This window comes from Camellia sinensis, chromosome 9, assembly GCF_055761805.1.
Source record: "Camellia sinensis isolate YWXY chromosome 9, ASM5576180v1, whole genome shotgun sequence".
Lineage (NCBI taxonomy): Eukaryota > Viridiplantae > Streptophyta > Magnoliopsida > Ericales > Theaceae > Camellia > Camellia sinensis.
Window position 1 is genome coordinate 127,269,351 of NC_138969.1, and position 19,573 is coordinate 127,288,923.

A 19,573-nucleotide genomic window follows, 5' to 3' on the forward strand; every position below is an offset into this window, starting at 1 on the left:
TCCTTCAGGGCAAGGTTCATCACCAATGAGGTCCAGCCGAAGCAGGCCGATTCTCTCTGGGCAATGCAAATTCAACCAGGAAAAACCTTATGTGCTTATTCGGCGCGCTATTGGGAATGCTTTAATCTCGTAGATGATGCCTGCAATGACCCCATGGCCATCACCGCCTTTAAAATGGGGTTGCACCCTGATAGTGCCCTCCGTAGCTCCTTGACCAGAATGCCCCCCAAAATAGTCTAGTCGCTAATGAAGAAAGTCGAGGAATACTGCAAAGTGGAGGATGACACACTGCAGGTTAAAGTTGGGAACAAGGCCAACAGGACAGCCCCATCTGAGATCGTTCACCCGATCAATTTTGTACCCTCATGGAGCCCTAGACCATGGAATTGGGCTAAACGAGACAAAAGACGAGATTCGCGCTGATCAAATGACCATTGTTCACAACGCGCTAATGAACAACTTCAAGTGGATAACAGGCACATCAAGCGCGCAGAAAGAAATATATAGAGTTTTCGAAGCCGATCAGCGCGGTTATGTCTACAATTCAACATCTTCTGTTTTTCAAATGGCCACCCAAGATGGTGGGACCTCCCGACACGAGGAGATGGGATAGACGGTGCGAATATCACAAAGACCACGGACATGATACCGATAGTTGTTATGCCTTGAAAGATCATCTTGAGGAGTTGGTACAAGACGGTCAGCTTAAGAAACACGTCCGAAAGAACAATTCAACCAAAACAGTTGCTTTACGACAAGATTCACCCCCACTTGGTGTAATCCATATGATTTACAGTTTGCTGATGGCATCTGCGGTACATAAAATTCAGTCGCATCCTGACCCACAGAAGCAAATCACACCAGCGAAACGGCCCCATGAAGCTTCGAGTATTACTTTCGATGATTCTGATTTGGTCAGAGTAATGCTCCTGCACATTGATCCCTTGGTCATCGAACTGCACATAAATCGATTCACTGTTGAACGTGTTCTCATTGACCAGGGGAGAACTTCGAAAGTTATGTACTACAAGACCTTCATCAAACTCGGCTTCACTGAGTCGGACCTGTCTCGGGCTCATTATCCATTATTCGGCTACAACGCTAATCCAGAATAGCTGTTGGGCAAAATCACACTACCAGTTCGAGCGGGCTCCCGATCAGTGGATGTGGAATTTTTGGTTGTCAAGCTTCCTTCGCCGTATAATCTCATCATGGCACGAACTTGGCTGCATACCATGCAGGCCGTGCCAAGCACCTATCATCAACTGCTCCGCTTCCCTACTGAACGCGACATTGAACAAATCCGTGGTTCCTAGAAATTGGCACAAGTATGTTATCTTCTTGCCGCAAAGACACCCAGAGAACTGGAAGTGAATTCTATTGAGGTGCCGGATCGAGAGAGCCTCAACGATGTTGGGCGGCTCCCAAGTGAAAAGGCTACGGAAGTCCTTGATCGAGTCGAAATTGACGGGAATCCTGACAGGTTCTTCATGGTCGGTGCCTCCCTGAATCAAGTCGACATGTAGCAACTAATTACCTTCTTACTCGGCAACCTTGATGTATTTGCATGGTTCACCGTATGAGATGCCGGTGGTGGATCCATCTGTCTCTCAGCACCACTTAAATGTTGACCCCAAATGTAAACCGATTATTCAGAAAAGTCGGCAGTCAGTCGTGGAACACACTGCTGCCGTTGTTGAAGAAGTTAGCCGCTTGCTTGATGCCGAGGCAATCCACGAAGTGACCTATCCTACATGGCTGTCGAATACTATGGTTGTAAAGAAGAAAAATGGGACTTGGCGTGTTTGTGTGGATTTCATAGACTTAAATAATGCTTGTCCCAAGGATTGTTTTCCCCACCCCAGAATAGACTAACTCGTAGATGCCACGGCACGTCATCAACGTATGAGCTTCCTCGATGCCCATAGAGGCTACTATCAAATTGCCATGCATACGGAGGACCAAGACAAAACTGCATTTCTCACCCCAAGAGGAACCTATTGCTATAAGGTTATGCCTTTTGGGCTGAACAATGCGGGGGCAACTTACCAAAGACTAGTCACTGCCATGTTCAAGGAGCAACTCGGCCGTACTATGAAGTGTACATTGACAATATGGTGGTCAAGTCCAAAGAAGAGAAAACTTATCTAGCTGATCTGGAAGAGGCATTCGGCATTTTATGCAAGTACAAAATGAAGCTGAACGCTTCCAAATGTGCATTTGGGATCGGATCTGGCAAATTCCTTGGCTACATTGTTAACCACCGCGGAATCGAAGCCAACCCGAGGCAAATCACAGCAATCCTGGAACTCGGCTCTCATCAATCAGTCAAGGAGGTTCAAAAGTTGATGGGGATGGCCACCGCACTCAACAGGTTCATCAGTCGTTCCACAGATTGCTGCCAACAATTCTTTCATACCCTACGACAGGGTAAAGATTTTAAATGAACCTCTGAGTGCGAAGCCGCTTTCAACGGTCTGAAGACTTACCTCCGATCAGTTCCACTCTTAACAATAACTTCGGCAGGTGATTCGCTCATTTTATATCTGGCAATTTCCGACTAGGCCATCAGCGTCGTACTATTAAAGGAAGAGCTTGGGGAGTAGCAGCCAGTGTATTATGTGAGCAAAGTAATGGTTGACGCCGAAACACGTTACCTTCCACTGGAAAAACTCATCCTAGCCCTCGTCATGGCAGCAAGAAAACTGATGCATTACTTTCAGGAGCATACCATCAGGGTACTAACGGACTACCCCCTCCAGTCAGTACTCCGTAGTGCAGAAGCATCAGGGCGCGTTTCAAAGTGGGCTCTCGAAATCGACCAGTATGATATTCAGTTTCTGCCTAGAACCTCAATCAAGGGGCAAGTGCTCACCGACTTTGTGACCGAATTCACTGGGGGCCTCGCCGACTTTAAGTCTGATCAAATTCAACCTAAGCCGAACTGGAGAATTTATGTTGGGGACATTTGGCAGTTGTACTGTGATAGATCGTCCAATCAACGTGGCAGTGGGGCGGGTGTAGTGATCATGGCCCCCGATGGAGCAATAATTGAGTAGGCTGTCAAATTGGGCTTCGATGTATCGAACAATGAGGCCGAATACAAAGCATTGTTAACCGGCTTACGAAATGCACATCTCCTTAGCGCTCGGTGCCTTCTTATTTTCTACAATTCAAAGCTAGTCATCAACCAATTGAAAGGGGAATACGCAGCCAAAAATGACCGTATGACAGCTTACATGAAAACGGCGAATTCTTTGCTGGCAAAATTCGACCATCATGAACTAAATCAAATAACCTGGGATCAGAACACACATGCAGATGCCCTGGCCCGCCTAGTCTCCGCTATCAACTCAAAAATCAAACGGACAATTGAAGTAGGATTCATCCTTGAGCTGAGCATTGCCCCCTCAGAGTCAATTCAAATTGATGTCATAGAATCAGGTCCAAGTTAGATGGACCCTATCACTGCATTCCTATCTTCTGAACAGCTCCCGGCGGATAAGAAAGAAGCACACAAACTGCGGAACAAAGCTCTGTGATATTACTTGGATCCGCAAGGAAAGCTCTACAAAAAATCCCTTTCTGGTCCATATCTAGAATGTGTTCATTCGGACAAAGTCAAAGAACCCCTGACTGAAATACATGAAGCTAGTTGTGGTGCCCATTCCGGCGGGCGCTCTTTGGCTCATCGAGCTGTGACACAAGGGTATTATTGGCCGACAATGAGAGCTGATGCTGAGTGTTACGTCAAGAAATGTGAACAGTGCCAGAAGTTTTCCCCTTTAACCCATTTGCCTGCTGAAAAGTTAAGCTCTATCACCAGTCCTTGGCCATTCGCCCAATGGGGACTTGACATCGTCGGACCATTACCTCGTGCCCCGGGCAACAAGCGATTTTTGATTGTCATGACAGATTACTTCACAAAATGGGTCGAAGCGGAGGCACTAACGCACATTCGAGATACTGATGTTAAGCGTTTTGTATGGAGAAATATCCTCACACGATTTGGCATTCCAAGAGCACTTATTTCAGACAACGACACCCAGTTTGATTGTGGCGTCTACCGGGAACTATGCAGCACGTATGGTATTTAGCCTTATTTCTCGACGCCGGCTTATCCACAAGGCAATGGCCAAGCCGAAGCCTCCAACAAAGCCATCTTGGACGGCATCAAGAAAAGGCTAGAGAAAGCCAAAGGTAGATGGGTCGAAGAATTGCCGAGTGTGTTATGGGCTCATCGCACTACGCCGAGGCGATCCACTAGGGAAACGCCGTTTGCTTTATGCTTTGGAACCCAGGCAATCATCCCCCTGGAGATCGGCCTCCCAAACTTGAAATCGAAAGCTTTTGATATGGGCCGAAATGACATGATGTTGGCCTTGGATTTGACTCTGATTAAGGGACGACAAGACCGTGCCCTTGCATCCATGGCACGGTACCAGCAACAGCTTGCTAAGTCGTATAATCAACGTGTTCATCTACGCCGTTATACACCAGGAGAATTGGTCCTCAAGAAAGTACTCCCAGCTGCCAGGAATCTAGCTGACGGCAAGCGGGGTCCTAACTGGGACGACCTCTATCAAATTGATTCAATCGCGGGAACAGGGGCATATCGGCTTAAAGACATGTCCGGAAGAAGTCTGCCGCGTCCTTGGAAGTCCACGCATTTGCATAAATTCTATCATTAACCCGACTTGTGGGGCATGATGATTTATTTTGAATGTTCGCCGTGTACAAACTTTCACTTTTATAATGCAAGATTACTTATCTCACTATATGAAATTTTAGTTTGAAGATGAAAGCCTCCGGATTCGCAGCGCCCTTCGTGGATATCACGATTGACCAAGTAAAAAGCATCCGAATTCAGAGCCCCATCAGTGAATGACACTTTTGGGCCGAATAAGCCTCCGGATTTGGAGCGCCCTTCGTGAATCACGATTGGCCAAGTAAAAAGCCTCCGACTTCGGAGCCCTATCAGTGAATGACACTTTTGGGCCGAGTAAGCCTTCGAATTCAGGGCGCCCTTCGTGGATATCACGATTGGCTAAGTAAAAAGCCTCCGAATTCGGAGCCCCATCAGTGAATGACACTTTTGGGCTGAATAAGCCTCTGGATTTGGAGCGCCCTTCGTGGATATCACGATTGGCCAAGTAAAAAGCCTTTGAATTCGGAGCCCCATCAGTGAATGACACTTTTGGACCGAGTAAGCCTTCGGATTCGGAGTGCCTTTCGTGATTCACGATTGGCCAAGTAGAAAGCCTCCGAATTCGAAGCCCCATCAGTGAATGACACTTTTGGGCCGAGTAAGCCTCCGAATTCGGATCGCCTTTCGTGGTGTTCACGATTAGCAAAGTAAAAAAAAAAAAGGCCTCCGAATTCGGAGCCCCATCCATGCAGGATCGAGTAAGCATCCGGCTTCGGCACGCTTTTCATAAATATTCTGTTAACAAGCATAAACTTAGTTGACAAAGGATGGAAGATGATTGTTAATATGTTTAAACATAAGCTGAAACAACATGCAAACATGTAAAATAATATGTTTTATTGAATTAATCGATAATACATAATTCGCTCCCAATTTACGTTAGAGCGGTACAATATGTTTGTTTTTATTCGGCATCCCCCTCGTCATCGCTCTTCTTGACTTCGAAGGCTGCGAAGGAAAAATGATGACTCTGGTATAATGGGGACGCTGAATCAACGCTTGCTACCTGTAGAGACTCTGCGGCTTGGAGAGCCTTGATCCACCCGTGTTTAAATCTACGGTTCTCACATCGGTAGACCTCCTCGGCGAGCTTTTCCTTCGTCTTATCTATTCCAACTTTTCGGCCTGTATAAAAGCCTTGTTCATAAGCCCTAGTCTTTGTAGCTTCTGTTGCAAACATGCTTGCCGTATCGTGATCGGCAATCTCATGACTTATAAGACACTGGGTCACCGTCTCCTCCATAATCGGGTTAGCTAGGCTAGCCAAATGAGTTTCGACGGTTTTGACTTTTCTTAACTCCTGCTTGGCCTTCTTTGTGTGGGCCTCTAAGTTACAAATGCGTTCATCATTATGTTTAATCTCCCACCGCGCGGCACGAAGGTGCATGGCGATCTCATAAGTGGTATATAGTCCTTTCACCGCTTCGTGAATGCCCTCTCGAAACACTTCGAAATCTTGTCGACCAATCATCGCCTGCTGGACATTCGGCAGAAAAATCTATCGTGCAAATTTGACTGCCACACTTGGATCTCAGATGATCGAGTCTGCTTCTGTCATCGGTTTGTTTCTGATAAAGATTGAAAAGCTCAACAAGCGTGGTGGCCTACTAGCCTCGCTTCGTTAATGAGGGGAGTTTCCTCGCTGTCGTTTCTCCCTTCTAGGTGACCTGCTTCGACGACATGGAGGGTGACGCCTCTCCCGCTCCCCAGACATCCTACTTCCTGTTTGTGAAGGTTCCCCACCTCGATGCATCGCTAAGTCCAACTCAACCAATGTCCTTCCTTCTCCTCTGTTGTTGAAGAATAGTCTACCTGACATTCACACTTATCTAGCCTTCTTCGACAAACTGGTTCGAGTTGAGTCTTAACACACTAATGGGACCTACGCGCACGAAGCAACTACCCTTTTTATTAACCACGGATGCACCACTCCCAAAGCGGTCCCTTCAACGCTGCCCCAGCCAATTCATAAATGCCTGATAATCGATGGCAACGTTCACTAATCTGCTAGGGCAAGGGTAGATTAATTAATCTATTCGGCCTTACGCAAGTCTTTGTGTTGAACAAACAGGTTGCCCCAGCCAATTCACGAACGACAGATTCATCAGCCAATTTAGAGCTAATAGCCAAATATCCATTGTGCTCCGGCAAACACCTGAACTACCATTATTAGGCAGTCTTCATCAACTCGTTGGGGCAAGGGCAGATTCATCTCTTTATTCGACCTAAATATCAGAATTAATAGCCGAATAATCATTATGCCCCAGCAAACACCTGAATTGCCATTATTAGGCGGCCTTCATCAACTCACTGGGGCAAGGGCAGATTAATCAATCTATTTGGCCTAAATATCAGAACCGATAGCTGAGTATCCATTGTGCCCCAGAATGCGGTGTATGAGTACAGTGTGTGAATGCCGTGAGCAGTTTATCAGTGCAGAGTACAGTGTAGAATGCAGTGTATGCATTGTATCAGACGCTGTGAGATCAGTGTATCAGGTGTTGTGTCGTGCATCAGATTACGTGAATCAGCTTGTGAGTGATTTGAGGCCGTGATCAGAAGAACATACCGAAATACTATAGAGGGCCAGGAGGTCGAAGGTACGCTGTAGCATCCCCATCATGGAGGCATTCAACTCCACGGACTGCCGGGTGTACTCGGAGAACGCCTGCAAGAGTACAAGATATATCATTATTCTGCGGAATATCAAATAAACTGAAATGAAATGCCAATGCAAGATGCAAAATGAAGTAATACATACCGGAGGCAAGTCGGGGATGCCGGCTAACTCATGACCAGCCGGGGGAGGGGCAAAGGGGATCTGGTAGGTCGCCCCGCCCTGTCCTCTGTATGTCAGTAAAGTGGGCAGAGCAGGCCAACCGGTCCCCCGTCCTCCCTGAACTCCGCCCCTGCCACGGACTCGAGCCCTCCTCGATGCTCCTACTCCAGCTCTCGCTCCTGCTCTAGCTGCTGGCGCCACGGGCCTGGCTCCCTCAGCTCGACGGCCACCGCTCAGAAACCGTATAATGTACGTCTGCACGTACTCTCTGTAGTCGCCGATGCCTCTGAAGCGGGTCGCCTCCCAGCCGATAGTATAATCGGCCATCTGCTCGGTAGTGAGTCTCTCGGTCTCCCTCATGTCCTTAGGAGGGTGAACTGGGACTATCTGCTCTGGTAACCCTAGGGTCTGGCGTAGGAAACGCTCACCCAGGTACCAAGCCCGACAGACTGGGCCCTCCAGTAAGATCCGGAAACGCGAGGTCTCCTCAGCACCGGCAAATCGGTCCCGGATCGTCGCCGGCAACGGAGCCCAAGGCTGCCAAGTGATCTGAAAGTGACATACAGTTTGCTATCTATCGTTATTGAAATATGCAGTGAAAAGCAAAGCTTAGATAAATTCTGAAATAAAACATACCTCGGCAGGGGTGATAGTGTCGAAGTAGCGGCGAAAGAAGCTAAATGTCTCTCGTGGCCTCCGCACGCATCTCCCGTCGAAACGTCGCGAGAACGGGACGACGAGGGGGGTCTCCGTGTCTGGCACGGGTGCAAGCCTGGGAAAGTAGGCATAAACCCACAACTGCAAACAAAACATCAATATGATTATCAGATAAGAGCGGAATGCAAAATAAAACAGGAATAACAGGGCCACATATTGTGCAGTGTGTTGCGCAGACAGTGTATTGTGTACAGTGTACAGTGTGAGCAGTGTACAGTCAGTGTAAAGCAGAGTATATGTGTGTGCCGTGTGTGCAGTATACAGTTAGTGAAAAGCAGACTACAGTGTGTGCAATACAGAATACAGTACAGAGTACAGAAGATACAAAAGCAGAAATGAAAAGCAGAAAAGAAACGTACCTCCCAAGCACGCCAGTAGCCCCCGAGCAACTGTCCGCTGCCACGGGAAGCCGAGCTCATATACCCGTAGAGTGTGGCCAGAGCGGCGCCACCCCAATCATAGTGCAAGATCTGCCTGACATCCACCAGTGCACTAAGCAGGCAGAGGGGCACGGTGTTCGCCCGGTCGGCGAAAATGGTCGTCCCCGGCAGGAACATGAGAAAGCCGCGCGCATATCTCTCCACGGCCTCCAGAGTCATCGGAGCCTCCTCCACCAACGCGGGCTGAACCCTGAACTGCACCTCGAACCAGAAGTAATGAACAAAGCCTGGACGGGCGAGAGGTGGCATCTCGCCAGGCAGATGGATCTGAGCGGCAGTCCACTCGTCCATATCAGTGTCGAAGGGGATCGGATCACCCCCTACCCCGATGCTTGTGAGCATCGAGAAATCGTAGGAAGTCATCGTCATGTCTCCTGTCGCAGATAGATGGAACGAGTCGGTGGTGTCCCACCACCTTTCCGCTAGAGCAGCAAGGAGAGGCCTGCTCGCGGTGAGTCTAGATAATCCCCTGCAGAAAGCGCCGAAGCCCGCCTGGTCCACAATGTGGCGAACTGCGTCAGGAAGGTCAGCATACCAGTCCCGAGCGGCAATGTTCCCATACCCGCGGACGGTATGGGAATCTCTCTGTTTTCAAACATATAATTGCGAGGCAATACTGAATATACTAGTTTTGAAGGGCATTCAGAATTCAGTACAAATATAGCATACGTGCAAGTTTTTCAGATTCAAACAGATCCCAGGTGCTAATGTGCTTATAGTGAACTACAACGTGTGATGTGTCAGCGTGTTGGCGTGGTTCAGTACAAATATAGCACGTGTGCAAGCTTTTCAGATTCAAACAGATATCGGGTATCGGTGTGATTGCAATAAACTACAGTGTGTGCAGTGTATACTGTGTTGGTGTGTTTTAGTGATTCAGGGCCAACGCAGTGTGTGTGCACATGTCAGCCTCAAACAGATATCAGTTGCCAGTATGGTTGCGATCAACTACAGTGCACAGTGTGTCAATGTATCTGAGTCAAGCAGTTAAAGAATGTAATCAGCTATGGCAATTTTTATATTCTACATTGCAGAAAGTAAAACAGAGAAAGGAATGTTACCTCGGAAGCGCCGAAGGACAGATGGGAGGTAGGCTCACGCAGGAGAAGCTCGGGTGCCACGCTCCTCTCGAAGCTCCGGAACTGGCGTAGTTCGTCAGGAGGTAGCACATGAATCGCCAGTCGGTAGGTCGCCGGGTCGAACGGGCGGACGCTCAACGGGAAGAGCTCAACCCCGGGATCCATCTCGTGATCCGGGGGAGTCCCGCCCTGAGGAATATCGTCGGCCATGTCAAAAATGGTGAGAAAATAGCCGGAAAAGGGAAAACCGGGCGAAAATGTGAAAAGTCAACCGAAAAGTCAACCCCAGAGGGTGAAAAGTGGCCCGAGAAGTCGGGAAGTGAAAAAGGCACGCAAGTCGAGAGAAACTCGAGGGGAATAAACCCCAAAAGGTGGAAATGGCAAAGGAAGCACCGAAATGAAGAAATATTCGGATGAAAATGTTCGAAACGCGAAGATATACGTGAATCGAACGACGAAACGGGCGTGAAACGCAAAGAAACGGAGAAAAGAAAAGAGAAAAATGCTCTAGAGAGAGAGGGAATGGATTTTCGGCTAAGGAGGATGTGTAAAATAGGGTTTGGAACCCTATTTTAAAAGACCCGAGGTGAAAAGTCAAATTTGCCCCGATTCAGGCATTTTTGGCCAGTCGGCCAAATATTTGGCCGGTGGAATGTATTGATGGCCGATGGACAGTCGGTGGCCTCCTCTTCCGGCCGGTGAGCCTCCTGGATCCTTGTTTGGATCAGATCTGTAGTTTTGGGTCTTCATAGCTCAAAGAAGTACAAGAAAGTGCATCTCCGACACTCAACCGGCCTCCGTTGTGACCTCGGGTCGTGTCTTCTGTTCGTGGCACTCAAATTCGTGCAAGGTGTATCCTTTTTGTATCCTTTTGGCTTTTACAAAACTCAAAACTTGCCCCATGCGTATCGCATATCAATCGCACTGTCTTGTGCGCTCGCGTTGTCTAAAACGCATCGCGCGGTTTTGCGCATCTCATTGCATTTTGCATGCATTCAATCAATTCATTACTTGCGTAGACCGCATGTTTTGCTTGCGTAGACCGCATGTTTGTTCAAATTCATTACTTGCGTAGACCGCATGTTTTGCTTGCGTAGACCGCATGTTTGCATTCAATTTCATTACTTGCGTAGACCGCATGTTTTGCTTGCGTAGACCGCATGTTTGTAATCAATTTCATTACTTGCGTAGACCGCACGTTTTGCTTGCGTAGACCGCATGTTTATAATTAATTACACTATTTGCGTAGACCGCAATGCTTTCCTTGCGTAGACCGCATGTTTTCCTTGCATAGACCGCAATGCTTTCCTTGCGTAAACCGCATGTTTTGCTTGCGTAGACCGCATGTTCGTAATCAACTTCATTACTTGCGTAGACCGCATGTTTTGCTTGCGTAGACCGCATGTTTGCATTCAATTTCATTACTTGCGTAGACCGCATATTTGTAATCAATTCCATTACTTGCGTAGACCGCATGTTCTGCTTGCGTAGACCGCATGCTTATGTTCAAATTCATTGCTTGCGTAGACCGCATGCTTATGATCAATTTCGTTGCCTGCGTAGACCGCGTGCTCCGCTTACATGACTATGCCTTCACAGCATTGTTATGCTTCCCACTTGCTTTGCGTTGTCACGCATTTTCAAGTACATCAATGTGCATATTGTTAATAACATTGTACCTGTTAAGTTTGTTTTCTTTGCAGGCACGATATTGTATGTATGGTTCATTTAAGGCTGGTGCAACCTGACGAGCCGCACAGGTATTGTACGGTCTAGGAGACCTTAAATCCTTGGAAGGTGCAAGACCTTTGGCGCATTGATGTGCACAGTTTGTTGGCATTGTCATGCATATCTTAAGCCGCACGTTGTTGCGCATTTCAAGTTCACTTGCATTGTTATGCATTTCTTGTGCAATGTATACGGTCTAGGAGACCTTAAATCCTCGGAAGGTGCAAGACCTTTAGTGCATTGATGTGCACAGTCCATTTACATTGTCACGTATCTTAAAAGCCGCGTGTTGTCGCGCATTCCATGCATCATGCATCGTCATGCATTTGGATTTCAAAAACAAACAAAAAACAAACAAAACATACATTGTCATGCATCATCGTAAATAGTTGCATTGTCATGCATCATAGGAATATAGTGCACATTGCATTGTAGCTTGCATGCATTCACTGCATCACCTCCGCCTATGGCTCGCGCCTTTCCATGATTGAGCTTGGTCTGGTATATGCCCATACTTTTCACGTCGAAACATAGTTCAGTAGACCGTTCTACGTTAGACACGGCTTGTATGTGTACATGCCCTTCCTAGCCAAGATTTGGTTTGGCCCGCAGGCCATATCCATTGTATCCATTTCCATTCCATTGCATATTTGTAGATATTGCATTGTAGCTTGCATGCATTCACTGCATCACCTCCGCCTATGGCCTGCGCCTTTCCATGTTGAGCTTGGTTCGGTATGTGCCCATACTTCTCATATCAAAGCATAGTTCAGTGGACCGTTCTATGTTAGACGTGGCTTGTATGCGTACATGCTTTGCCTAGGCAAGATTTGGTTTGGCCCGCGTGCCTTATCCATTGCCATTTTCCCCAGCATTTTCATTGTATATATTACATTGTAGTGTAATTTTTGCATCCAGCATTAGGATCGTTGTCCTTTCCCCAGCGGGTCGTTTCCCCACCTTTGTCATCCCCCCCAATACTTGTTCTTGCGTCCGTCTACATTACTCATAGTTCAGTTGACCGTTCTATGGTAGACGGACTTGTTACCTCCATCAATCTATTTGACATAGGTGTGGTTTCGAACCGCTCATGATTGGATCATGATCCGATTGCTTTGCACATAGTTTGCATTGTTTCAATTACATTGCATTTTCATTTGCATTGTTTATACATAGTTTTGTATATATTACATATCATCTTGCATTCATTTTGCATGTTATGCATGTTGCTAATAACATCGTACCTGTTGAGTTGTTTTCTTTACAGGCACGATATTGTATGTACAGTTCATTTGAGGCTGGTGCAACCAGACGAACCGCACAGGTATTGTATCCTCCGAGTGAGACGTATCGAGAATTGCATAATTCTCTTACATCCTTTCTGCATTGTAGTGTAGTTTGGTGTATGCTAGCTTAAAACTGTCGCATGTTATGCTTCGTTACAGCTTTCTTTGCCTGATCATAAGTTATGTCCGGCTCTGTGCATTGTCTTGCATTTTGCCCCTGCCTTCGGGCGCATATCTTGTTTGTCTTGCATGATCGTCTGAGTCTTCGGCCTTGTCAAAAATGGGTCGTCTCTGGGCTTTGACATTCACTCCCGTCATTGTTATGACTTTCGAGTTCTATCAAAGAGGGGCAACTGTAGACACCCCATTTTTGACCGTCCTCAAGACTTGGACATCACCGTTTGAACACCCGGTGATCATCCATGTTTGTGTTCGTTTGGAGTTCCCGGAGGTCTCGGCTACCCGCCCTACCTTAGGATCTCCGAACTCGACTGTTTAGTGTCTGGTTTTGCACCAAACACTTGTGTTTTGCCTTGGAGGGGCAAGGAACGCCTTGTGAGGCATCCCCACACATCACTGGCCATGGCCAGAGGCCACCGGCTGGTGTTTTGTTGCCATCGGCAATGTATATTGCCGGTCGGCATTCTTTGTTGCCGGTCGGCAGTCTATTTTGTCAAAATGGCAATTTTGAGCAGCCGACTACTGTTCATCTGCTTTTGCAGATATTTTAATACAGCTGGCTTGCATTTTGTTCCCCTCCATACACGTGTATGGAAGGATGGCTTCCTTGTTAGCTTCTTGAGTAAGCTTTACAAGATTGGATTCTCTATAAGAGGAGCCCTCCTCTCTTGGCTTTAGGTTAGACATTTTAGAGAGAAAAACATTGTTAGAAGCTCTGGTTCTAGGGTTAGAGCTTATATATATTCTATCTCTATATCTCTCTCTCTCTTGAGTGTTCGAGGTGTATTTGTTCATAGTATTGCACACAAACACCTACCATTACACCTTCCCTTGGCTATTGAGGTTCTAAGGGATTGTTTTCAGAGTTTTGGGGCTGGTTTAAGCTCAAGGAAGCAGCTGGTCCACCATTTGTGAAGAAGGTCTTCAAGGGTAAGAAGTTTGTCCCTTTATTCCCCATTTTTGCATTGTATTTTTTCCTACCTTGCAACTGTTTTTGTGTTTAGTATATAACATAAAAAAGTTCTATTTTTAGGCCCTCTAAATAGTTTGTTTAGAGTGTTTTGTGGTTTGAGGTTTTTTGACCCCTCTTAAGCCTTGTAAGGCTCCATTTGGTGCCATTTTGAGTGAGCTCCAAGACCTTGGTGTTTGGGCCTCCTCACCACTGAAAGATTTCAGAGGTGAGGATGGTGCCTTGAGGTCCCAAGAAGGAGAGGGTCACCCCCTCTCCTTGTTGTCCTTGAAAATGGCCATTTTTGCCTCTTTAATGAGCACCTAGCTAAGCCTCATGTTGACCATGCCTTGGCTGTTATTTATGCTTATTTTGCCATGAAATAGCATTGTTGTATGTTGGTTTTGGTACACCATGCTTGCTTAGCATACATGCCTTGTAATGCCACTTTGTTGCCTTAACATGCTTTAGGTTGTAAACCACTGTTCTAGCATGTTTTAGGCTTGGCTTTGTGAAGCTTTTGTGCTTAGTTTGCTGTGTTTGAGGTCTGTCCTTAGTTGTTTGGGTCGACTTTGGCATGCTTAGTTTAGCCCCTTTGCATTTTTTGTTTGTTGGCCTTAAGTGTGTGAATGTATAGCATGCATCCTTGCCTTAATTTAGTGGGTTAGGACCATTTTCCATGTTATTTCAGTCCCTTTAACATGCTTGTATGCTTGCCTTGGATGCCTCTTTGAAGCTTTGAAAGCTTGTCTTGCATGCTCCATGTTTTGGTCATTGTGTATGCTTTTGAATTTGAGCCACTTAGATGCCATCTAGGTGTCCCTTGGGTGTTGTTTAGGTTCGCATTAGACCTATTTTAAGTCCTCTTAGCCTTGTGAGGCTTGGTTGACTTAGTCTTGGTTTAAGCTTCTTGGCTTGTCTTGGGTTTTGGACTTTGTTTGCATGCCTTGTTTATCTTGTTTAATTGGCTTAGCACCTTTTGTAACATGATTTTCAATGCTTACCTTGCATGCCATTAGTCCATGTTATGCCTCTTTCAAGCGTGCTTGAGAGTTGCCCTTTTGCGCTTGAGTGTTAGCCCTTTAACATGTGCATGTGTGTATGTGTGTTTAGTCCTCATTTCATAGCACTTATGGCCACTGTTTTGAGCCTAATTAGAGCTGCCTAAATCATGCTTAAGTCCATCTTTTGCTTGTTTGCATGTTTGCCTCGCATATTTGCTTGCATGAATGCATTGCATTGCCATGTCGCATCCTTAGCTCACATGCCTAGGATTGCATTCTATTTGCATGTATGTTTGGCCTCTTGAAATGCTTGTGATAGAGGTTGAGTCCCATTGGTTTGTTCATGTGCATTGCATTCCATATAAAAAATGCACACTTGATTCTTTGGGCCATCACGCATTGAAATGCGCGCTTGATGGTCCGAGAACCAAGGACCATGTCCCTTTGAGTCATACACATGATGAGGGATAGGATTGGTGCATACATTGCTTGAATTGCATTGCCATGCTATGCCTTGCCCTCTGCTGCTGTCAATTGCAGGTTCTGCAGACATTATTTGCCGACCGGCAGTGTTTAGTGCCGACCGGCAATCCATTGGTGGCCGATAGCTTCACCAACAGCCGATGATCACATACCACTGCCGGTGGCTATTCTACTCAGCCGGTGGTGTCTTCCAATGTCCAGGGAAGCAATTCTGAGACTTTGGCAGCCTTCAGAGGAGTATAGTAGGGAAAACAGAGGTAGCTTGCGCATGGCAGTGTACTTCCGAGCAGGACCGAGCATGCATTGCATTGGGCTCTCTTCCCGAGACGGTTTATCTGTTTTCCCTAGATTAGTTAATTTGCTTAGCTAATTAGATGGCCTATAATATTTAATTAGCTTGTAGGTTAATTATCTGTAATATTTATTTGGTCCCTCCGGGCGAGGGCGAATCTGTAATAAGTGTGGGTGCGTGTGTGTGCATGTCTTCCAATCCCAACTTCTTTCTTCTCTTTTATTTACCCGCTCATGAAGGTAGATTAGGGCATGCTTAAATTAGCATGCCTTATGCTATGCATGCGTGCATTCATACATTTGTCTTGCATGCACCGGGCTCGGTACATCATGCTAACTGCATTTGTACTTCAATTCCAAATTGAGTACGTGCATCAATTGATTGCATTTCACATGCCATGTTTAGGTTAGCCGAGCCTACTCTAATTGCATCATGTATGTGTTGCATTAGTCAATTTGACATGAACTAGGACCATGCATGTTGGCTAACTAGTTTATTGTTTTGGCATGGAGTACGATGTAATTATTTTCATGCTTTAGCATATCGCATGCGTGTGAATGCTATCATGACAGCATGCTTACCATGTGGCTAGATGCTTACGTGATAAGCTGTTTGAATGCCCGTGGGTGAAGGTTGGATTGTCTGAGTTGGAAAAACTCGTTGAAATCCGTATTTTAGCCTACTTGCGAGTAGCAAATTCCAAAGTGTTTTTTTTCAAAACAAACGAATATGCAATGCTTATTTCCAAATTAGGCAATCTAGTCTATACTTTTGTGCTGTGCGTATAACATAGTAATTCTAAGCTAATAACCGGATTAAGAACACATAACGTTTTCAGAAACGGATATCATGGTTAGTAGAGGCCGATCTTCGGATCGGGCGAGAGGGGGTGCTCATAGCTGACCTTCCCCAATCGTACCCAACTTCCCGAGCCGAGGCAACTTTGGTGATGACGGACACGTGGCCTTTGGCACCGAGTTAGGGTTTCCTAAATTCCCAAAAATAAAAAATTTAGGTGGCGACTCTGTATCTGGCAAAGCAGTCCATGTTTGGCATTTCTTTCAAAAATCTGTTTTCTCAAAACGATTTGCCGGATTTGGACTCTTTGGTTCAGATTAAGAACCGTGACACAAATCGAGTCCGAACTGTAGCGAGGGCCCCACGCGGGCGCGTCTACAGGTGGGAAATAGCTTGTAGGCCATCCCCACACCTCACCGGCCATGGCTTGAGGCCACCGGCCTTGTTTCCTTGCTACCGGCCATTGGTGATGGCCGGTCGGCACTATTGATGGTCGGTTGGCATTGTGTTTGGTCGGCCGGCCACTAATTTTGGTCAATCAGCCACTTCTTCTGGCCGAGACCTTCTCTTGAGGGGGTTTGAACCTTTTGAACCCTTGGTTCTAGCTTCTTGAGGAAGCTTGAACCTTTTGAACCCTTGGTTTTAGCTTCTCTAAGAAGCTTGAACCTTTTGAACCTTTGTTCTAGCTTCTCCAAGAAGCTTGAACCCTTGTCTAGCTTCTCCAAGAAGCTTGACCCCTTTGCCTAGCTTCTCCAAGAAGCTTGGCCCTTTTGCTCCAAGCTTCTAAGAGAAGCTTGGCCCCTTTACCTTAGCTTCTCTAAAAACCTTTGCCCCCTTGCTTTCTCTATAAATAGAGGGCCTCTCCTCCCATTTCAAGGGTTAGAAAATTTGATATATATCATATATATATCACTCTCTCTCTATATCTCCCTCTCTCTCTACATTTGTGTGGGTTAGAGGGTGCAAAAATGTCTAGTTCTTGGCCATTTGAACTATACCACCTAGCACAACACTCCATCATCAACCTAAGGAGCTTGGAGGCCATTTTCAGAGGCTAAGGGACTGTTTTTTTGGACCAACAGGCTGCTGTCCCCTTTTGGCTACAAGGGTAACACTTCTTACCCTCTTTATTCCCCGTTTTTGCACACACTTTTAGCCTTACTTGCAAGCATATTTGGGCTTTGTCATAAACTGAAAAAAGTCTTATTTTGAGCTCCTTTTGAAGTTTGTTTAAGATCACTTTTGTGTTTGGGTCGTTTACCCCCTCTTAGGCCTTGTTTGGCCCCATTTTGTGCTATTTTTGGTGAGCTTCGGGACCACCTTGTTTGGGCATGGTGTCTTAAGGTCCTAAGAAGGAGAGGGCCATCCCCTCTCCTTGTTGTCTTCAAAATGCGCCATTTTAGCCTCATGTGTGAGCACCATTTTTAAGTTCATGTTGGCCATGTCTTAAGTGCTACTTGTTCTTATTTTGCCATGATATAGCACTGTTTTTACTTGGTTTAGACACGCCATGCTTAGCTTGTATACATGTCTTGTAATGCCATGATTTGCCTTAACATGTGCCTAGCATTTAGACTACCATGCTCATGTGTTTTGGCCTAGCTTTGTGAAGCTTTTATGCTTGTTTTAGTATGCTAAGGGACTGTTTTTGGTCATTTGAGTCATCCATGCTTTGCTTTGTGTAGCTACCATGCAAACTCTCTTGTATGCCTTGAGCATTGACCCCTCTAGCATGCCATCCTTGCATCATTTCAGTGGTTTGGAACCACTTGTCATGATATTTCAGTCCTTGTGGCATGCCTATATGCTTGCATTTGATATCCCTTTAATGTGTTAAAAGGTTGTTGTCTTATGCTCCTTGTTTGGGGCCTTGTGCATGCTTCCATACTTAAGCCATTTAGATGCCATTTAGGTGAGTTTTGAGGCTCATTTTAGCATGTCACATCTCTGTTTTCAGTCACTTAATTCATGCCATGTGTGGTTGCACTAAGTGTAGTTCAATGCTTCTTTGGTGAGCCTTAGGCTTTAGATCATTTGTTGTATGCTATGCTTGTCTTGTTTGCTTGTTTTGGCACCATCATTAACATGATTTTCAGAGCTTACATTGCATGCCATATGCCCATGTTGTTCCTCTTTTAAGTGTGCTTAAAAGTTGTCTCTATGTGCCTAAGTGTTGGACCTTGCATGCATGCCTATTTGTATGTGTTTTGGATTCTATTCTTGAGCATGTTGGCTACTGTTTTGGACCTAGTAGAGGGCTGTCCAAATTAGTTTAAGACCATCCCTTTGGCATGTTGTTGCATGCTATACATGTTTGTATTTTTAGGTACTTAGCCTATTAACATGTTGCATGTTTAAGTGTCATTGCATTTGGCATGCTTCTTGTGTTAAGTCGCTTTGCATATTTACATGTGTTATGCCTTTCATGTTGTTGCATGTGTGTCATTAACATTGATGTTATATGCCTTGCATGCTTACTTGTTTAGTTCATGTGCCTATTGCACATGGTTTTGTTGTTTGCATGATCATGTTGCACACTTAGCTCACATGCCTAGGTTGTATTACATTGGCATGCATGCTTTGCCTCTTGAATTGAGTATGACAGAGGTTGAGTTCATTGTGTGTTTGTGTGCATTATATTTGACATTAAAATGCACAACTTGGTTTCTTGGGCTATCACGAATTGAAATGCGCGATTGGTGGTCCGAGAATCGAGTGCCATACCCCTTTGAGTCATAAACATGATAAGGGGTGTGTTGGTGCACACATTTGCTTGAAATGCATTGCCATGCCTTGTTTTGCCCTCTGCTGCTGTCAAAACAGGTTCTGCAGGAAGAATTGGCCGGTCGACTACATACAGTGCCGACCGACCTTGTATTGCTGGCCGAGAGTCACACCAGTGGCCGATGACCACATCCCCTTAGCCGGTGATCATTTACCTTGGCCGGTGGCACTCCACAGTGTGCAGAGAGCATACCTTGGGACTTGTGTAGTCTTCAGAGGTGCCAAACAGTGAAAACAGAGGCAACATGTGTCATGGCAATGGATTTCTGAGCGAAGCCAATCCGAGCATGCATTCATCCCTCTTCCCGAGGCTATTTTACTGCTTTAGTAGCTTAGTTAATTTGTT

General features: G+C 46.0%; 1 protein-coding gene across 1 annotated transcript; it reads left to right on the forward strand.

Annotated features, from left to right (window-relative positions):
• The first annotated feature begins 578 nt into the window (after positions 1–578).
• LOC145799740 (uncharacterized) lies at positions 579–1,115 on the forward strand. Its single transcript, XM_082889371.1, has one exon. The coding sequence runs from the start codon at positions 579–581 to the stop codon at positions 1,113–1,115; it is 537 nt and encodes a 178-aa protein (XP_082745497.1).
• Positions 1,116–19,573: the final 18,458 nt, after the last annotated feature.

What these genes read in the sequence shown, in the direction of transcription:
- LOC145799740 (XM_082889371.1), top strand. Translation starts at nt 579, where the DNA reads ATGGTGGGACCTCCCGACACGAGGAGATGGGATAGACGGTGCGAATAT.